At 35.5% G+C, this 16,637-nt stretch overlaps 1 protein-coding gene across 2 annotated transcripts; it reads left to right on the top strand.

The window, feature by feature from the left end:
* Window positions 1-383: 383 nt before the first annotated feature.
* On the top strand, window positions 384-15,467 carry LOC138694852 (apolipoprotein D-like). 2 transcript variants are annotated; one of them, XM_069818976.1, is made up of 6 exons: window positions 384-492; window positions 3,714-3,837; window positions 5,681-5,811; window positions 8,234-8,322; window positions 9,039-9,131; window positions 14,447-15,467. In XM_069818976.1, exons 2-6 carry the CDS (start codon window positions 3,715-3,717, stop codon window positions 14,899-14,901), a joined length of 891 nt encoding a protein of 296 aa, XP_069675077.1. In that variant the 5' UTR covers window positions 384-492; window position 3,714; the 3' UTR covers window positions 14,902-15,467. The 2 variants fall into 2 exon arrangements, with proteins under 2 accessions (XP_069675077.1, XP_069675078.1); XM_069818977.1 differs by lacking the exon at window positions 384-492 and adding an exon at window positions 1,974-2,058.
* The last annotated feature ends 1,170 nt before the right edge of the window (window positions 15,468-16,637 follow it).

Here is a 16,637-nt window from a genome sequence, read left to right as displayed (position 1 = left end):
GATTTTACATATTTTGGTACATATTCAGCTTATTTTTCTTACATAAATATGTACATATTTCACACCTTGATATTACATAAAAATCCGGTCCCTAGTTATTACAGACGCAGTCTAAAAAATCCGACCGCAAGATCGACTGTATCTAGGAATTGCTTACGAATCAAAATACCAAATCGACTGTTATGTAAAATTCCTGGCATGTGGCAAGGCAGCCAATAGCAGGTTTGGTGAACAGCGTTCCCGCACAACTCTTTAGTTAATGATAATTCATTCCTGTTTTTTCCGATCATTATCCTCTCCTGTCTTCTCGTAACTGCGGGTTGACCTCCTGGAAGCAAGTCAAGCGGCGCACAGAGTTCACTGTCTGCTCCTCCCGCTTCCCCCCACCCCGGGATGGACCATAACAACTTGAAGCCCATATATAAGACAAGGGCAATGACCATCTTCAGTCACTTCATTCACTGCACCAGACAGTTCCAGGTGTACCTCCAGGTAAGTCCCACAGTTCAGCGTTTCTCGAACTATGGTTCGCGGGCCGCAATATAAAATTATTATCATTTAACAAAGATAATGATCTAAGTAACATTTGTTTAAGTTAAAATGGGAGAAGGATCCACAACTGCTATTCTCAGTGAATTCTCGAGATGTCGGCATTTTTTGTACTAGCCTAAACATTTTGCAGAAAAGTTATTGCTTTTTGAAAAGCTGATCATAAGAACATGCTTTTACAATTATTGTTAAAGATTTATATATACAAAGTGAAATGTAAGTAATGTCATTAATTTCAGAGAGTTATTCTTTGAGATATTTCAAACAAAAAAGTTTACTGTAAGTTTGCTCGTTTTTTTTTATTTATTTTCGAGATAAAAATTGTTTTATATGAAACATTCCATAGCGTGTTTTGGGAAAGCCATTGATTTAATTTCCAATATGCTCAGTCAGTTTAAGAAAGCATAAATAACACTCGGGAGGAAATTAAACGCAGAATAAATTGGGAAACGCCTGCTATTATTCGGTTGAGAAGCTTATCTCATCCAGTCTACTCTCAAAAAACCTTAAAGTTAGAATTTGTAAAACAATAATATTAAAATCACAACACAGTAATAATAACAAAGAAAGAAAATACAAGAAAACTAACTACAAGTTTCGCTAAATATTATTGTGTTAATATTTTGTGTTAAAATCAATGGCGGTGCGTCTTATGCGTTCAATGGTTCAAAGAACTCCCAGGAAGAACAATTTAATTTTTTTAATAAATTTATTTATAATTTACACTATCATTCTTTGTTTTTTCCTCATCTTTAATAAGTTTACTTGGGGCTCCGATGTATTTTTGTCGTATGACAACCTATAAAGCGCAGAGATCGAATATATATTTACGAGGTTCAATTTCTTCTCTGAACCTCGCCGAGCCAGCTTCTGGACTTTCGTTCGGGGCGAAAGGTAAGGGGGGAATGCTGCAGGGGAAACATATGCATGCGCACTGCGCTGAGCGTAGCTGTTCAGTGACGTAATAGTGAGACAGTCGACACGCAATGGCGGTAACGTAAGAATGGTCGTTTTGGTGTTTTAGTCTTAATATATTCATCTGTGAGTGTGGCCAGTGTTCGTTTACGAAGAAAATGAATAGTGTTCAATATCTTTTACGAGGGGCAAACCGTGGATTAGTATAGCTGGAAGGGAAATGGCATCATCCGTCTATATTCCTTCTCTCGACTATAATACTAATTCGAATCCGATTACAAGTAATGAGCGAAACCATTATTATTAATAGGATCTACAGTGATAGTACAAATAAGAGAAAACATAGTTTCTTAACCGTTTCTGATGCTATATATACCCAAGCCGTTGTAACTATGAATCTGACAGCTACAAATTATTTATAACACTAACACACAAATTTCAAATCACTGCGGGCTGAAGAAAGGAGATGCACTATCACCTTTATTTTTTTAATTTGCTCTAGAGCAGCGATCCTCAGCACACTACACCCTCGGGCTAGCGTCTTTTACCCACGGAGAAGACACTGCACTATGGTGCATTCTTAGCTGCTGGCAGGTATGCTGTCTGCCTCTTCCTGCTGCACGACGGAGCACAACACGTCGCTCCACTTACCCTTTATCCATTTCAGCGAGTGCTGACGACCACTGCTCTAGAGCATGCCATTAGCAAAGTCCAGGATAACAGAAAGGGTTACATCAGCTGCTTGTGTATATGGATGAGTGAATGTGTTAGGAGAAAATCCACAAACTATTAGAGAAAACACGGGAATTTTACTTGAGGCAAGTAAAGCGATAGGTTTGGAAGTAAATCCCGAAAAGACAAAGTATATGATTATGTCTCGTGACCAGAATATTGTACGAAATGGAAATATAAACATTGGAGGTGGAGAAATTCAAATATCTTGGAGCAACAGTAATAAATATAAATGACACTCGGGTGGAAATTAAACGCATAATAAATATGGGAAATTCCTATTATTATTCGGTTGAGAAGCTTTTGTCATCCAGTCAGTTCTCAAAAAAGCTGAAAATTAGAATTTATAAAACAGTTATATTACCGGTTGTTCTGTATGGTTGTGAAGCTTGGACTCTCACTTTGAGAGAGGAACAGAGGTTCAGGGTGCTTGAGAATAAGGTTCTTAGGAAAATATTTGTGGCTAAGAGGTATGAAGTTACAGGAGAATGGAGAAAGTTACACAACGCAAAACTGCACGCATTGTATTCTTCACCTGACATAATTAGGAACATTAAATCGTGTCGTTTGAGAGGGAAGGGCATGTAGCACGTATGGGAGAATCCAGAAATGCATATAGAGTGTTAGTTTGGAGGCCGGAGTGAAAAAGACATTTGGGGAGGCCGAGACGTAGATGGAAGGATAATATTAAAATGGATTTGTGGGATATGGTGATAGAGACTGGATTAATCCCTATGACCAATGACGGGCTTGTGTGAGGGCGGTGATGAACCTCTGGGTTCCTTAAACGTCATAAATAAGTACTGTAAGTGACCCCTCAAAAATTCCTGTCACATGTGCATAATAATTTCAAAATCAATTTTGTTCCAATTCATATAGCAAGAAATAAAAGAAAAGCATCCTTACTTGTAAATAGAAAAATTCTAACCGTCGTCCTGCCTTGCATAGTCGAGGTTGCGAGTTCGATCCTGGCCCAGGTCGATGGCATTTAAGTGTGCTTAAATGTGACAGGTTCATGTCAGTAGATTTACTGGCCTGTAAAAGAACTTCTGCGAGACAAAATTCCCGCACACCGGCGACGTTGATATATAACCTCGGCAGTTGTGAGCGTCGTTAAATAAACCATAATTTAAATTAAAAATTTTACTTCTAACCAAATATGACATTTTTGTTTACAATAGCCTAGTTATTTATTTCTTTATACTTTTCAGATTCTGCAAATATTGTTAAATACGTATTATTAAACTAAATGAAGGGCTCAGAACCATAGTGGGCCAAGCGCCATTTACTAAAACCGTAGAAAACAAGGGTCAAAATTAAGTTATTACCATAATTCAATGGAAACATGTAGCAAGTAATATAAAGTATACACATTAAAACTAAATAATATGTCAATATTTATTAAACTATGGTATTCACTTAACTTTAACCCTTGCTTTCTCCGTTTTTAATAAATGGCGCTTGGCCCACTATGGCTCTGAAACCTTCAGTACGTTACTGGTGTTGTGAAATTGCAGAATGGATCGGTCGAGAATTCTTATCTTGTTCCTGGGCTGTGTACTGATGGTAAATTCCCAAAGGCCGAGCTTTGGAGGCTGTCCAGAAAAGAATACACCTATGCCAGACTTTGACCTGTCAAGGGTGAGTAATTTTATATTTTATAATAATTACAGTGTATAACACTATTTCTTTGAAGATTTCGGGCTTCAACTAATTAACAAAAAATTAAACCAAAACAAATAATTAAAAATAAAACTCCAAGGGGAATAATGAAAATATTAATCTGTTAGTAACAGTAGGTAATATGTTCTTACACATATCCGTCTTTTTTAAATTCACAAAATAAGGTCTGTAAGAATGTGATGCTATTATTTATTTAAATTAAATACGATACTTCGTATAAAAAGTCAATACTAATAATGATACAGATATTAAGAATAAGATGATACATTTTATTTTTACGAATTTATGTACTGATATGTAATTCTAATAAACTGTAAAATCAGAAGATGAATTAGGCTACAGATAACAATTAATGAATTGAACAAAACTGTAAGAAATATATGACATGAAATTTTCAAAATAAAAAAAATCAATGTGATTATGTGGAAAAGATATTCAGGGAATAGGTAAAAATTATTATTGATGGCAAGATAATAGAATAAGTCTCTAATTTCACTCATCTGGGAAATCTAATAACAAATGACGAAAAAGACATAACCGTAAAATTTCCAGAAATACAATAAAATAAACGAAATGATTAAATTAGCTCTACATTTTGGTAAACAAATGTTAACTGAAACAGATTTGCGTCGCCATAATATTATATCAAAATCGGCTCTTCCTTATGGTAGTGAAAGTTTGGTGTTGAACAAAAGCGATGGAGAAAAACTAGATGCATAGAGATAATATTTTTTAGATGGATCAACAACAAAATTCAGATATTCGAGGAAAACTTAAAGCGAATAATATTAAAGAAGAGATACAAATTCACCAGTAAAAGTGGCTAGCAGTTATAAAGAATTAATTCAAATCCCGTATCAAAATTATTATGGATGTGGGTATCAACCATGGAAAGAGGGATACAGACCAACCACAACAAATATGGACAGCCAAGCACATCTTCAAGAGCCATAAGACAACAGGTCACAAAGGACATAATCCACACACGTTTATGATGATGATGATGATGATGATGATGATGATGAAGACGATGTATCTAATAATAAGATTTCAACAATTAATTCTTGTTTTCAAATATATATTTAACATTTCATAAGTTTTTATTTAAGAATTTTAGACACATCTTTTCGATGATGACTAGTTGCAGGTGGATATATATAGGGTCTAAAGCACAAGGGTTATAAGTACACTTTTCAAAATATTTGAGTTAAACATAGGAGAGTGTAGCCAAAATTTCCCTTTATTCCCTTATTTGTTACTCAAATAGATGCTCCATTATAGAGGTGTAAAGAAAAACTACTTCACTAGTCAGCTCTTTGGTTTGGAGCACAAGGGATATGTTGCAGTTATATTCATTGTGCTCCATTCTTTTCATTAGGATGTTACATGATTGCAGTATGTATCCCATCTTTAGATGAATGATGTCCTAGATCATCATAGTGTTGCCTACTATGAATGTACAGATACGGAATTAAACTTTGGAGGAAGTCTTGAACGAGAGAATGCAGCAGTGGAGAATTCGGGGAAATTAACTTTATACGAGCTCGGATAAACAGCTGTCTAAAAAAAATAAAATAGAATTTTAACATTTGTATCATAAATAACCATTAAAATTGAAGTAAATGATGAGCATAACACTTTATAATGAAACTGGTAACTCCTGTAACACAAATTCAATAGAGTGCTCTCTTGTGCCACTATTTCTTATTATCATCAAAAGAATTATAGAATCTGTATCTATTTGACTGTTTTGATACATAATGGAAGAGTTACCAGTACTTAAAACATTATTTTGTTTCAGTTTATGGGAGTTTGGTATGAGGCGGAGAGATCTTTAAACATCTTCGAAGCTGGTGCCAGCTGTGTGAAAAATAATTACACTAAAACAGCTGATGGCAAGATACATGTTGAGAATGAGATAATGACAGCCGTGTAAGTAACTATACATTTCAATGTAACACAAAAAGTACAAGTTTTTTGTTTCTATGGTGTATGTGTGTGTTTCTTAAGGTTCTACATTCATTAATCACCATATTATTTTCAACAAGGAACTTCATTATAGCACAAAAATTATTCAATTACATAATCATGGTATATGACAAATTACAAATTATGACTCGGTTAAGAGGGAAGTATTATATGATATTCTTATTGAATTTGGTATTCCCAAGAAACTAGTTCGATTAATTAAAATGTGTCTCAGTGAAACATACAGCAGAGTCCGTATAGGTCAGTTTCTATCTGATGCTTTTCCAATTCACTGCGGGCTAAAGCAGGGAGATGCACTATCACCTTTACTTTTTAACTTCGCTTTAGAATATGCCATTAGGAAAGTTCAGGATAACAGGCAGGGTTTGGAATTGAACGGGCTACATCAGCTTCTTGTCTATGCAGATGACGTGAATATGTTAGGAGAAAATACACAAACGGTTAGGGAAAACACGGAAATTTTACTTGAAGCAAGTAAAGCGATCGGTTTGGAAGTAAATCCCGAAAAGACAAAGTATATGATTATGTCTCGTGACGGGAATATTGTACGAAATGGAAATATAAATATTGGAGATTTATCCTTCGAAGAGGTAGAAAAATTCAAATATCTTGGAGCAACAGTAACAAATATAAATGACACTCGGGAAGAAATTAAACGCAGAATAAATATGGGAAATGCGTGTTATTATTCGGTTGAGAAGCTCTTATCATCCAGTCTGCTGTCCAAAAATCTGAAAGTTAGAATTTATAAAACAGTTATATTACCGGTTCTTCTATATGGCTGTGAAACTTGGACTCTCACTCTGAGAGAGGAACATAGGTTAAGGGTGTTTGAGAATAAGGTGCTTAGGAAAATATTTGGGGCTAAGCGGGATGAAGTTACAGGAGAATGGAGAAAGTTACACAACACAGAACTGCACGCATTGTATTCTTCACCTGACATGATTAGGAACTTGAAATCCAGACGTTTGAGATGGGCAGGGCATGTAGCACGTATGGGCGAATCCAGAAATGCATATAGAGTGTTAGTTGGGAGACCGGAGGGAAAAAGACCTTTAGGGAGGCCGAGACGTAGATGGGAGGATAATATTAAAATGGATTTGAGGGAGGTGGGGTATGATGATAGAGACTGGCTTAATCTTGCACAGGATAGGGACCGATGGCGGGCTTATGTGAGGGCGGCAATGAACCTTCGGGTTCCTTAAAAGCCATTTGTAAGTAAGTATATGACAAATTAAAGTTGTCTTTCATTTTTCTTCGTGATGCAATAATTTGTTCATGTCCTCAGTACAAGATTATTGCAGACGACTATACTATACACTGTTTAGCTGCCAATAACTTTCAAAATTGATTAACGGAAACGTCTGATTTTCGGTGAAAGTGTAGCTTAATGTTCAAAGTATTGAAATCAGTGAAGGTGTTCGAAGTGGTCACCAATATCATCCATACACAGGCAATGCCGCCAAACTCCTGAACGAACTACCGACTGTAACGTGTCTAGTTGGATATCTGCACAGGAACATATGGTGGATTCTCGTAGCTCAACCAATGTGCGTGGCTTTTGTCGATAAACGACGCCCTTTAGTGTCCCCCATAGGTAAAAGTAAGTCTGGGGAACGTGGTGGGTACTCGACAGCACTTCTTCGACCTATCCATCATATGGGTAGATTTTCGTTGAGATACCCCCTGACAACATTATGGTAGTGGGATGGGGCACCATCTTGTTGCAAGTAAAACCTTTCATCCGCATACAGCTCTCGGATGGCAAGTAAAATGGATGTCACAAGCTTCTCCAGAACGTTGTTTGTACACATTTTTAACAAAACCTTCGGCTTCAAATTTGTCTCGAATATGCATAATTGCTACACGTGTCATTGGCTGTGTTGAAAACTCATTTCGCCATTGGCAATGAACCTCATTAATGTTTTCGTACTTAATGTACCATATCAAAACTGCCTTCCTTTCATTAAGTCAGCCTTGCACCAGCCATGTTTACTCATGTAATTAACAATGGCGGCAGTTGCTATCTAACCTACAACAAAACAAAACAATGCTTATGTGGTGATTGCCATCTAACAACAGAATATTAAACTATTAAATTACCAAAAATGAGACGTTTCCGTTAATTAATTTGAAAGTTATGGGCAATTAAACAGTGTCTACTTTTTCTTTGGGCCACTCTGTGTTTACATACCATATTTAAACACACAACGTCACTGATAATATTTCTATCTTAAAATGACAAAAATGTGATTATTATATTTGTTTTTACACTTAATAAAATATTTAAATTGCATAATTATTAATAAAGTATTAATAATAAAGATTTAATTGCACTCCGATGTAAAAATATTTCTTATTACAGGCCTAGTGTTAAACGAGTAGTGCAAGGTGAACTGAAAGCTGCAGGCAAAGCAAGTGAAGGAAAAATTAGCATCAGATATGCACTTCCAGGTAAATTACTCATCAGTTACTGGCTGACTCATCTGTAGATTAAGATAAGAAACTTAATTTTTTTGATATTGCGAAATTGTCATGCGGGGCTTAAAACTTTTTATATGTAAAGCATTTAATGATTGTGCCTTATCTTCTAATAGTTTCACATTTTAATAGTTTAATTTTTTACAGTATTTAATCCTATCACAATATACTTTTCACACAACGTGAAAATCCTCATTCTCAATTCAAACCAATCATTTCACAGTTGTTTTCTTTAAAAAATAACAACAAAATACCGGTACACAAACAATAAATAACATTAAAAAAAAAGTACAAGTTAAATGAAGATTTTTGGGTCCTACACTCCAAATGAAATCCTTTACGTATTAATTATTTAAATCCCATAATTTGTCCATTAGAACTTGAAGCGTAATATGTAAGACTTCAATCAATTAGAGATCAACAATGTAGGAACAAAACCTAAGAATCCGAGGTTCATTTGCTGATATTCGTAAATAATGTCTAGCTCTAAAAACTAGATACTATTACGTTTAATGTAAAATTGCTCAGTAGTCACATTTTGGCTATCAAATTCAATTATGCCATCTATTTCATAACTCAACCAGGATGAATTGACAAAAAACTGAGGTAGTTTTGTAAGAATATAATTTATTTATAACAAGGATGGCGAAAGTTCATAAAATTTTAACATAAATTTTCATTATTTACAGTTCCTTGGGAGACAACATACGATATTCTTAAGACTGACTATGATAACTTCGCAGTGCTCTGGAACTGTGTGTCCATTGGATTCCTTAATGCACGTAAGTAATGAATCTATAAAGAATTATAAAATGTAAAATAACAGAGCGAGTTGGCTCAGACAGTAGCGTTTGAGACTCAGATTGGGAGGTCCCGACCAATGTGACTGGGGTTTTTTATGGTTTCTTTTAGCCATGGGGAAAAATACCAGATTGGAAATTTGCATGTCATGATCCATCACCGCCTTAATCATCAATGTCATAAACATTAATCGAAGTCCATACCGGTAATCAGTTACATAAATACAAGCCACTATAACGCACAACAGAAACAGGAACTCAACAATAGTGAAAACAGCCTACTGGTATACTATGAACACAGATGTTAAAGCGTGTATAAATAAACTTAACAAATAAAAATCATTGCACTATTTAATGTAAAATAGCATTTATAACAACTGAAGTATAAACCTTCGATGCTTATTTGATTGTTTCGTTTCTTTCGTTCTGTTTTTATTTCCATCTTCTTCCTTGTCGCAAAGTTTTGTTTTCTAGAGTAATATAATTATTCGGTTGAGAAGCTTTTATCATCCAGTCTGCTGTCAAAAAATCTGAAAGTTAGAATTTATAAAACAGTTATATTACCGGTTGTTCTTTATGGGTGTGAAACTTGGACTCTTACTTTGAGAGAGGAACATAGGTTAAGGGTGTTTGAGAATAAGGTGCTTAGGAAAATATTTGGGGCTAAGAGGGATGAAGTTACAGGAGAATGGAGAAAGTTACACAACACAGAACTGCATGCATTGTATTCTTCACCTGACATAATTAGGAACATTAAATCCAGACGTTTGAGATGGGCTGGGCATGTAGCACGTATGGGCGAATCCAGAAATGCATATAGAGTGTTAGTTGGGAGGCCGGAATGAAAAAGACCTTTGGGGAGGCCGAGACGTAGATGGGAGGATAATATTAAAATGGATTTGAGGGAGGTGGGATATGATGATAGAGACTGGATTGGTATTGCTCAGGATAGGGACCTAAGTAAGTAAGAGTAATATAGGTTAAAATTGTTTTTTCTTCGTGTATTATAATAACAAAAACAGTAAGTAAATATTGGATGTCATTCAAAAGGCCAAATTAACATTCAGGGGCATTGTTAGTGACTATTGAAATGAACATATTATGTACTATAGTCGTGTCTGAACCTATTTAATGAGTGGTAAAAATTTTGAAACATTGGTATCAGTAGTTTTACAGTAGTGTGTAGGTATCTATGTAATGGCATGTTTCAGCAAGTCCTTGGAAAATGACTCGATTTAAAAAAATATCTCAACAAACTAGTAATCTAAATCTAATGAAGTGCCTTTAATTTGAATTAGTAAGGTTTTGACTTCACACAGTAAAATTTGTAAAATTCTGTCTTCAATATTATGGTAGTTAGAGTGACAAATGTCTGTTGTTGATTTCGCATCATTTCACTGCATGCTCATGACTAAAGCCCGGATTTCTAAGCAAATGCATATTCTTTTCCACACTTTTAAAGGTAAGCAGAAAGGTTATACTTCGTAAGACACACCTAGATAAGCAGTTTTAAGTATGTTTGTTAGTGCTTATAAATGCTTATTTCGCAAGAAAACGTATTTGCTTACCAGTGGCGGTTCCTCGGGGAGGGAAGGGAGGAACGTCCTCCTCACATTTTCTTCTTTTGAAAGTAAATATCAAATAAAATATGTACCTTGAAATTCGAGGAATATTCGATAATTTTTAAGTTCACAGCTGTAAGAAAAACTCGGTTGATCGAGTTTTAAACGACGCGCGCTCATGTGCTGTAGAAAACTGTGAGAAAGATGCGAGATTGTCTGTGTGGAGGAAAGGCACTCCATTCCTCCTGTACTGCGGTTAACACACATAGACAACAGCGCACTAGCGGTCAGAGAAAGAAGCAGAGTTTTAAAGCAAGTAAATGAACGGAGAGGGAGGAGATCCTCCTCTGAATCAGTCATGGGCGGGAAATAGAAACCAACTGGTCGTGCAGCAAGCTCGCTACCGCTGCCACCTAACGATGTTGCATTCAACCGAACTGTAACACATCTAGGAGGAGACACAACAAAAACAGTTTTAACGCAACGCTATGAAAGACACCATGTAAACTTTTTTTTAATTATAAATCAAAAATATTATTCATTGCACTTTATATAGGCTACTATTCATGGTTTGAAACTTTCGTGGATATTTGAAAGTTAAAGTCGGGTTTATGTAAAACAAAGAGGAAATAGTTCTACGTAGTTGGCCCCTGAAATTCATTTCTATTCATTGTTTACTAGACAGGGCAACAGCCAAGCTGTCAGTTTTGTACAAATATATTTGAAACTGAAAGTAGGTTACTCCAAACTACATCATTTTTAACATAAAAAATTAATCGGCCACTGGCAGCTTTGAACAATAATGATAGTATGACTTTACAAGAACTGACATTCTTCAAAAGCATGTGATACTGAACTTGTAAAATGTACTTGTGGCAACACAGAACACGTGGGTGGATGCAGTGTTCTCGCTTTCCTCAGATTATTTCCCATTTCCATTTCCGTAAAACGGTTCCAGTTACGAGTTAGTAGCTAGTCTCTTCCAACACGTGTGATGCTGTAGTGTGCACGAAAAATGCTACGAAGTTGTCAATTTCCTTGTAATTGTTAATTTTCGCAATTATTCAACAATGAATGGAAGTGAAAACATAATATATTTTGGACAATTTAGGAAACTCAGTTTACAAGAACAGATTATTGCTATACAGAAGGGAAGGCCAACCCCAACACTACCTGGTCTTACATGTATGCATGTAGGCTAATTTATAGCATGTTTCATTCAAGAAGGTGTCATTTCGTGCTGTTAACTTCTTTCCTCCTCTGAAGAAATATGCAGGAGCCACCACTGTTGCTTACTTATTTTACGATTTTTAACTAAAACGGCATATTTTACCCAAAACTGTAATTTTAAAAGTGCATACTTCACTCCTAGCCCTCATTTATCATTGATTCCCTTTTTTTTATGGGCTAAAAAAATTAACTTCAGTCGAATGCGTAAGAAAGCAATGCTAGGGTATGACCCAGGATGTTGTGAAATAATACTGCGTAGTTCTAATTAGGAGAGAACCTTGGGATTCCCCGCCAAGCTTCTGTGACTAGGCAGGTCAATCGGTTATCGCACTTATCAGAATGATGTCATGTGCATGGATGTGAATCCCCAAGTTTCAAGCTGCAGTGTGCAAGTTGTGCAACACGCGTTTGTTCAATTAGGTGTGTGTGATTGCTCGCTGTTGTACTTAAGGAATGCCACCCACAAAAACCTCTCAATCAGCATTCTATGAAACAAATAACTTATCATCATATTTCTGTGTAGGCCTATTCGTTTTTATTATAGATATATTAATTTGTCTTACAGAATTTATCTGTAATATTGACACTTAATATTTTAGGAGAAAAATTTGCTCCAGAGCCGGGGATCGAACTCGGGTTCTTGGTTCTACATACCAAGCGCTCTAACCACTGAGCTACGCCGAATTCAATCCACAGCACCGGATCGAATCCTCCCCCTTCGATTCCCGGCCAACAAGTCACTCAGCTGAGTGCGCTCCTAGTATAATGGCAGTTGACATTGGATACATGTCAACACATATATGCCTTACCTGGAGTCAGGCCAAAAAGAAAAACATCGAAGGGGGAGGATTCGATCCTGTGCTGTAGATTGAATTCGGCGTAGCTTAGTGGTTAGAGCACTTGGTACGTAAAACTAAGGTCCCGAGTCCGATCCCCGGTGCCGGAGCGAATTTTTCTCCTAAAATATTAACTACTAGCCGTACCCGTACACTCCGCTGCACCCGTTAGAAATAAATATAAAGTAATTACATAATTAAAATAGGACATTTAATCCAGGGAACATTCGTGTTTGATAGAAGAATAAATCGTTTAATATGTTACTTAATTTAAATTGTATCCAAATAATTAAAATGCGATCATTTGGTGCAATGACAATTCCTTTAACATGTTTCTTAATTTTTATTACATGCAACCATAGTTTAATGAAGATTGACATCATTTAGATTTAATGTGTATATTTTATTTTACTTGTTATAGGTTTCCATTGAATTATGGTAATAACTTAATTTTAACCCTTGTTTTCTACGTATTCAGTAAATGGCGCTTGGCCCACTATGGTTCTGAACCCTTCAAATAACTTAGATTATATTATATAATATTACATATTATATTATATTATATTATATTATATTATATTATATTATATTATATTATATTATATTATATTATATTATATTATATCAGAAGTTACTGTAATAACATTATAGCATTATGTCCATCTAGAGAAACTACACTTTCCAATGGTGAAGTAATAATTAATTATACAAATCGGTTAATTTAGCTTCCAATATTACTTCATACAAACACAGAAACATTCTCTGTAGGCTATCTTTCATAGCTTTCGATTGTTGCTTCCAAGGCCCCTTATAGACGAAGTCATTTGTTTTTTAATTCATTACACGGCCTTAGATGGCAGTTATTTTAATTTTAAACTCATTTATCTCATTAAATATCAGTCCTATCAAAATTTTTCAAGGAATAAAACTTATCGCAAATTATTTTTAAAGAAACTTTTGTTATGTAATATTTTTCACAAAAATCAATAATAAGCGAGATATTTCGATTTATTTAATTCAGGCCCCCTTATAGCCTAAAATCTAAGTTACAACGAACTTAATTTATATTCCAATTTTCATCGAAATCCGTTCAGCCATTATCGCGTGAAAAGGTAACAAATATACAGACAGACAGACATACAAACAAAAATTTCAAAAAAGCGATTTTCGGTTTCAGGGTGGTTAATTATATATGTTAGGACCAATTATTTTTGGAAAATCGAAAATTACCAGAAAAATTTCGTCTACAGATTTATTATTAGTATAGATTCGTTTTTGCTTATCTTCACTATTTTTCGTGCTTATTTTACTGTTTCCGTGTATTCGTTTTTGTTTATTTTGGTGCTTATTTTCACCATTTTTTGTGCTTATTTGCTTGCTTATTTTACTGTTTAATTGTGCTTAGAAATCCGAGCTTTACTCATGACTAAATGCCCTTAATAGCTTCCTGTCTTTCCAATCCATCCCAATTTTTCCTTGTTATTATTTATCTTTAATTATTATAACCTCCTCCATCCATTTTTATCTTTTTTCTCCTTTTCCTTTCCTCCATCTCGTCTCCTTCCTGTTCTTATTGTTTCTATTGTCTTCATCCATCTCTTCTCCTTCTTTAGAGGTTCAGTTCTCGAAATGTTCTGCACACAACTACTTAAACACTTTTGAATTGCAGAAAATGCCTGGCTGATGACTCGAGAGAGAAACCCTCCTGGAACTGTCATGCAGTTAGCTTATGGAGTGCTCGACGAGTACGCCATCCCTCGCTCATTCTTCGTGAAGACTGAACACAAGGATTGTGACGTAAGTGCGGAAGCTCCCGATGTCGTTCCAACATCAAACCCAAAACCTGACTCTGATCCCAAGAAACCTGCAGCTGACTCCGCAACCAGATCGGTGTCTGTCTCAGAAGTAAAAACCCCGGCCGTGGAGATGATGCCTCCTGAACCCAGCAGTGATGAAGCTGGGCAGACAATGGAGGCTGAGAAGCCTGCAGAAGTGGCTCCAGCCATAGTGGAGGACAATTCTAACAAACCCGCTAGCCAGGAGGAATCAGACGCGGTTCCTGAAAAGGCACCAGCTGAACCGATGGCAGAAACACCAGCTAAACCTGAAGGAGACAAGATGTGAAGGCCATACAGAATCTAACAGACATTTTGTAACATTTCTACACATCATCCGTTGTGCATTTTACTGGTCCAATGCAGTTGGCTAGTTCTATCAAGACCATAAGCATGATTCCTTACATTATTGGATTAGCTGTCAGTGAAAACAACAATAACTCTGAATCAGTATTAATGTGATTGAGGTTGAATTGAGAATGGACAATTATCATTACCTAGTGTATTATGTTTATAGAACAGATATCCTACAAGATAAATGCGTTTTTATCAGCGTTAGGTGAAAGAAATTAGTAATAATTTTTATACTGTACAAATATTTCACAAATTGAATATGATTTGTGTCAAAGGCTTATCATGTTCTATATTAGGCTCGAAACAGCATACGTCATAATGTGACATCAAATGTGCCAAATTGATAGCCCAAGTAATTAAGGTATCTTTATTATGTACAAATAATCTTACTTAGATTTGCTGTAACTTGCACTGAATGAACTACAATTTTTATTTATTGCATAATTATGTATTTATGCCTTGTATAAGAATTAAACTCTTTTCAAGCACAAAAATCACAAATATTTTTTAAATATACTTTTCATGTAGGTAATAGCAATATTTAACAATCAATCTAACAAGAACCAAAACAAGATTAAATTATATGTATCTATAGCAGTTCCAGCCAGTTTCTGTAGAAAAGAATTATGAATCCATACAATAAGAGACAGTTTGTTTCCAACAGTGGTGTACGCAGAATTTTGTCATTACCGGTATTTTAAATTTTGTGTATTATTATTACTGGTATGTTACAATATATTTACAGTAAAAACCCGATAAGACGCTGTTCAAGGGACTGTGTGTAAACCGCATATTAACCAGGACCACGTATTAGGCGGGTGTACTAATTTTGACTTATATACAGTATCTATTAGCATTTTTCTTTATTGAAATACATGATTCATGAAAGGTAATACAGTATTACTCCATTATGTAATTACTGTACTGTACGTCAAAGACATTTACAGTATGTACTATACTTAATTCTTTCGGAAAAAGTCATTTATAGTTGTTTGCCATGTGCGTGTTCTCCAAGTCCTCATGTTTACCACACTTCAGTTTCCTGCGATTACATCCTCCCGACATCGCAGCTGTAGTGATTGAATCTTAATGTCAATGATGGGATTCCTAATGAATCAGAGAGTTGTTTCTGAGTAAGAGTACTGTTCTCATCGTACTTTCGTAAGATTTCCAATTTTTCCGACACAGAAAGCGCTTTTTGTTTAACACTCATTGTAATCACATTCACAGACACTTCAATACACTAAAGGACAACAAACTGCCCAGCAAAAATTTCCAGAATTTTGTTACAGCCGAGTGAGGAATGCTGTTTGAGAGAGAGGGTTAGCAAGAGGGTGAGGTATTGTAACTGTATGTAGGCTTTAACCACGCAGGTAAGGAGTCGAATAAGAGAGCGTAACAAGAGGGTGAGATATGAAGTATGAAGGTTTAAATGCGCAGGTAAAGGGTCGAATACCAATACTTTTCAGGTTAATGGCATCAGTGAGTTCAATGACCAAGATGTTTCATTGCTGTTACAGTACATTGCTGAAAATTACATCGAAAATATTCAACAAAAACAGCGTATTATGCGGGACTTGAGCGCAACAAACGGGGTATTTTATAAAGGCATTATATATGAAATGTTCAGGGATCAGACAAAAAAATCGTATTACACAGAATAGCGTAATA

The sequence above is a fragment of the Periplaneta americana genome, chromosome 2 (genome assembly GCF_040183065.1).
Source record: "Periplaneta americana isolate PAMFEO1 chromosome 2, P.americana_PAMFEO1_priV1, whole genome shotgun sequence".
In the NCBI taxonomy this organism is placed as follows: Eukaryota; Metazoa; Arthropoda; class Insecta; order Blattodea; family Blattidae; genus Periplaneta; species Periplaneta americana.
The sequence above is the reverse complement of the archived record's forward strand: the minus strand, read 5'-3'. Positions and strand labels throughout refer to the sequence as shown.

Coding starts and splice junctions, on each gene's coding strand:
- LOC138694852 (XM_069818976.1), top strand. CDS start 3,715: ATGGATCGGTCGAGAATTCTTATCTTGTTCCTGGGCTGTGTACTGATG. Junction 8,323..9,038: donor CATCAGATATGCACTTCCAG/GTAAATTACTCA, acceptor CATTATTTACAG/TTCCTTGGGAGACAACATAC. Junction 9,132..14,446: donor CATTGGATTCCTTAATGCAC/GTAAGTAATGAA, acceptor TTTGAATTGCAG/AAAATGCCTGGCTGATGACT.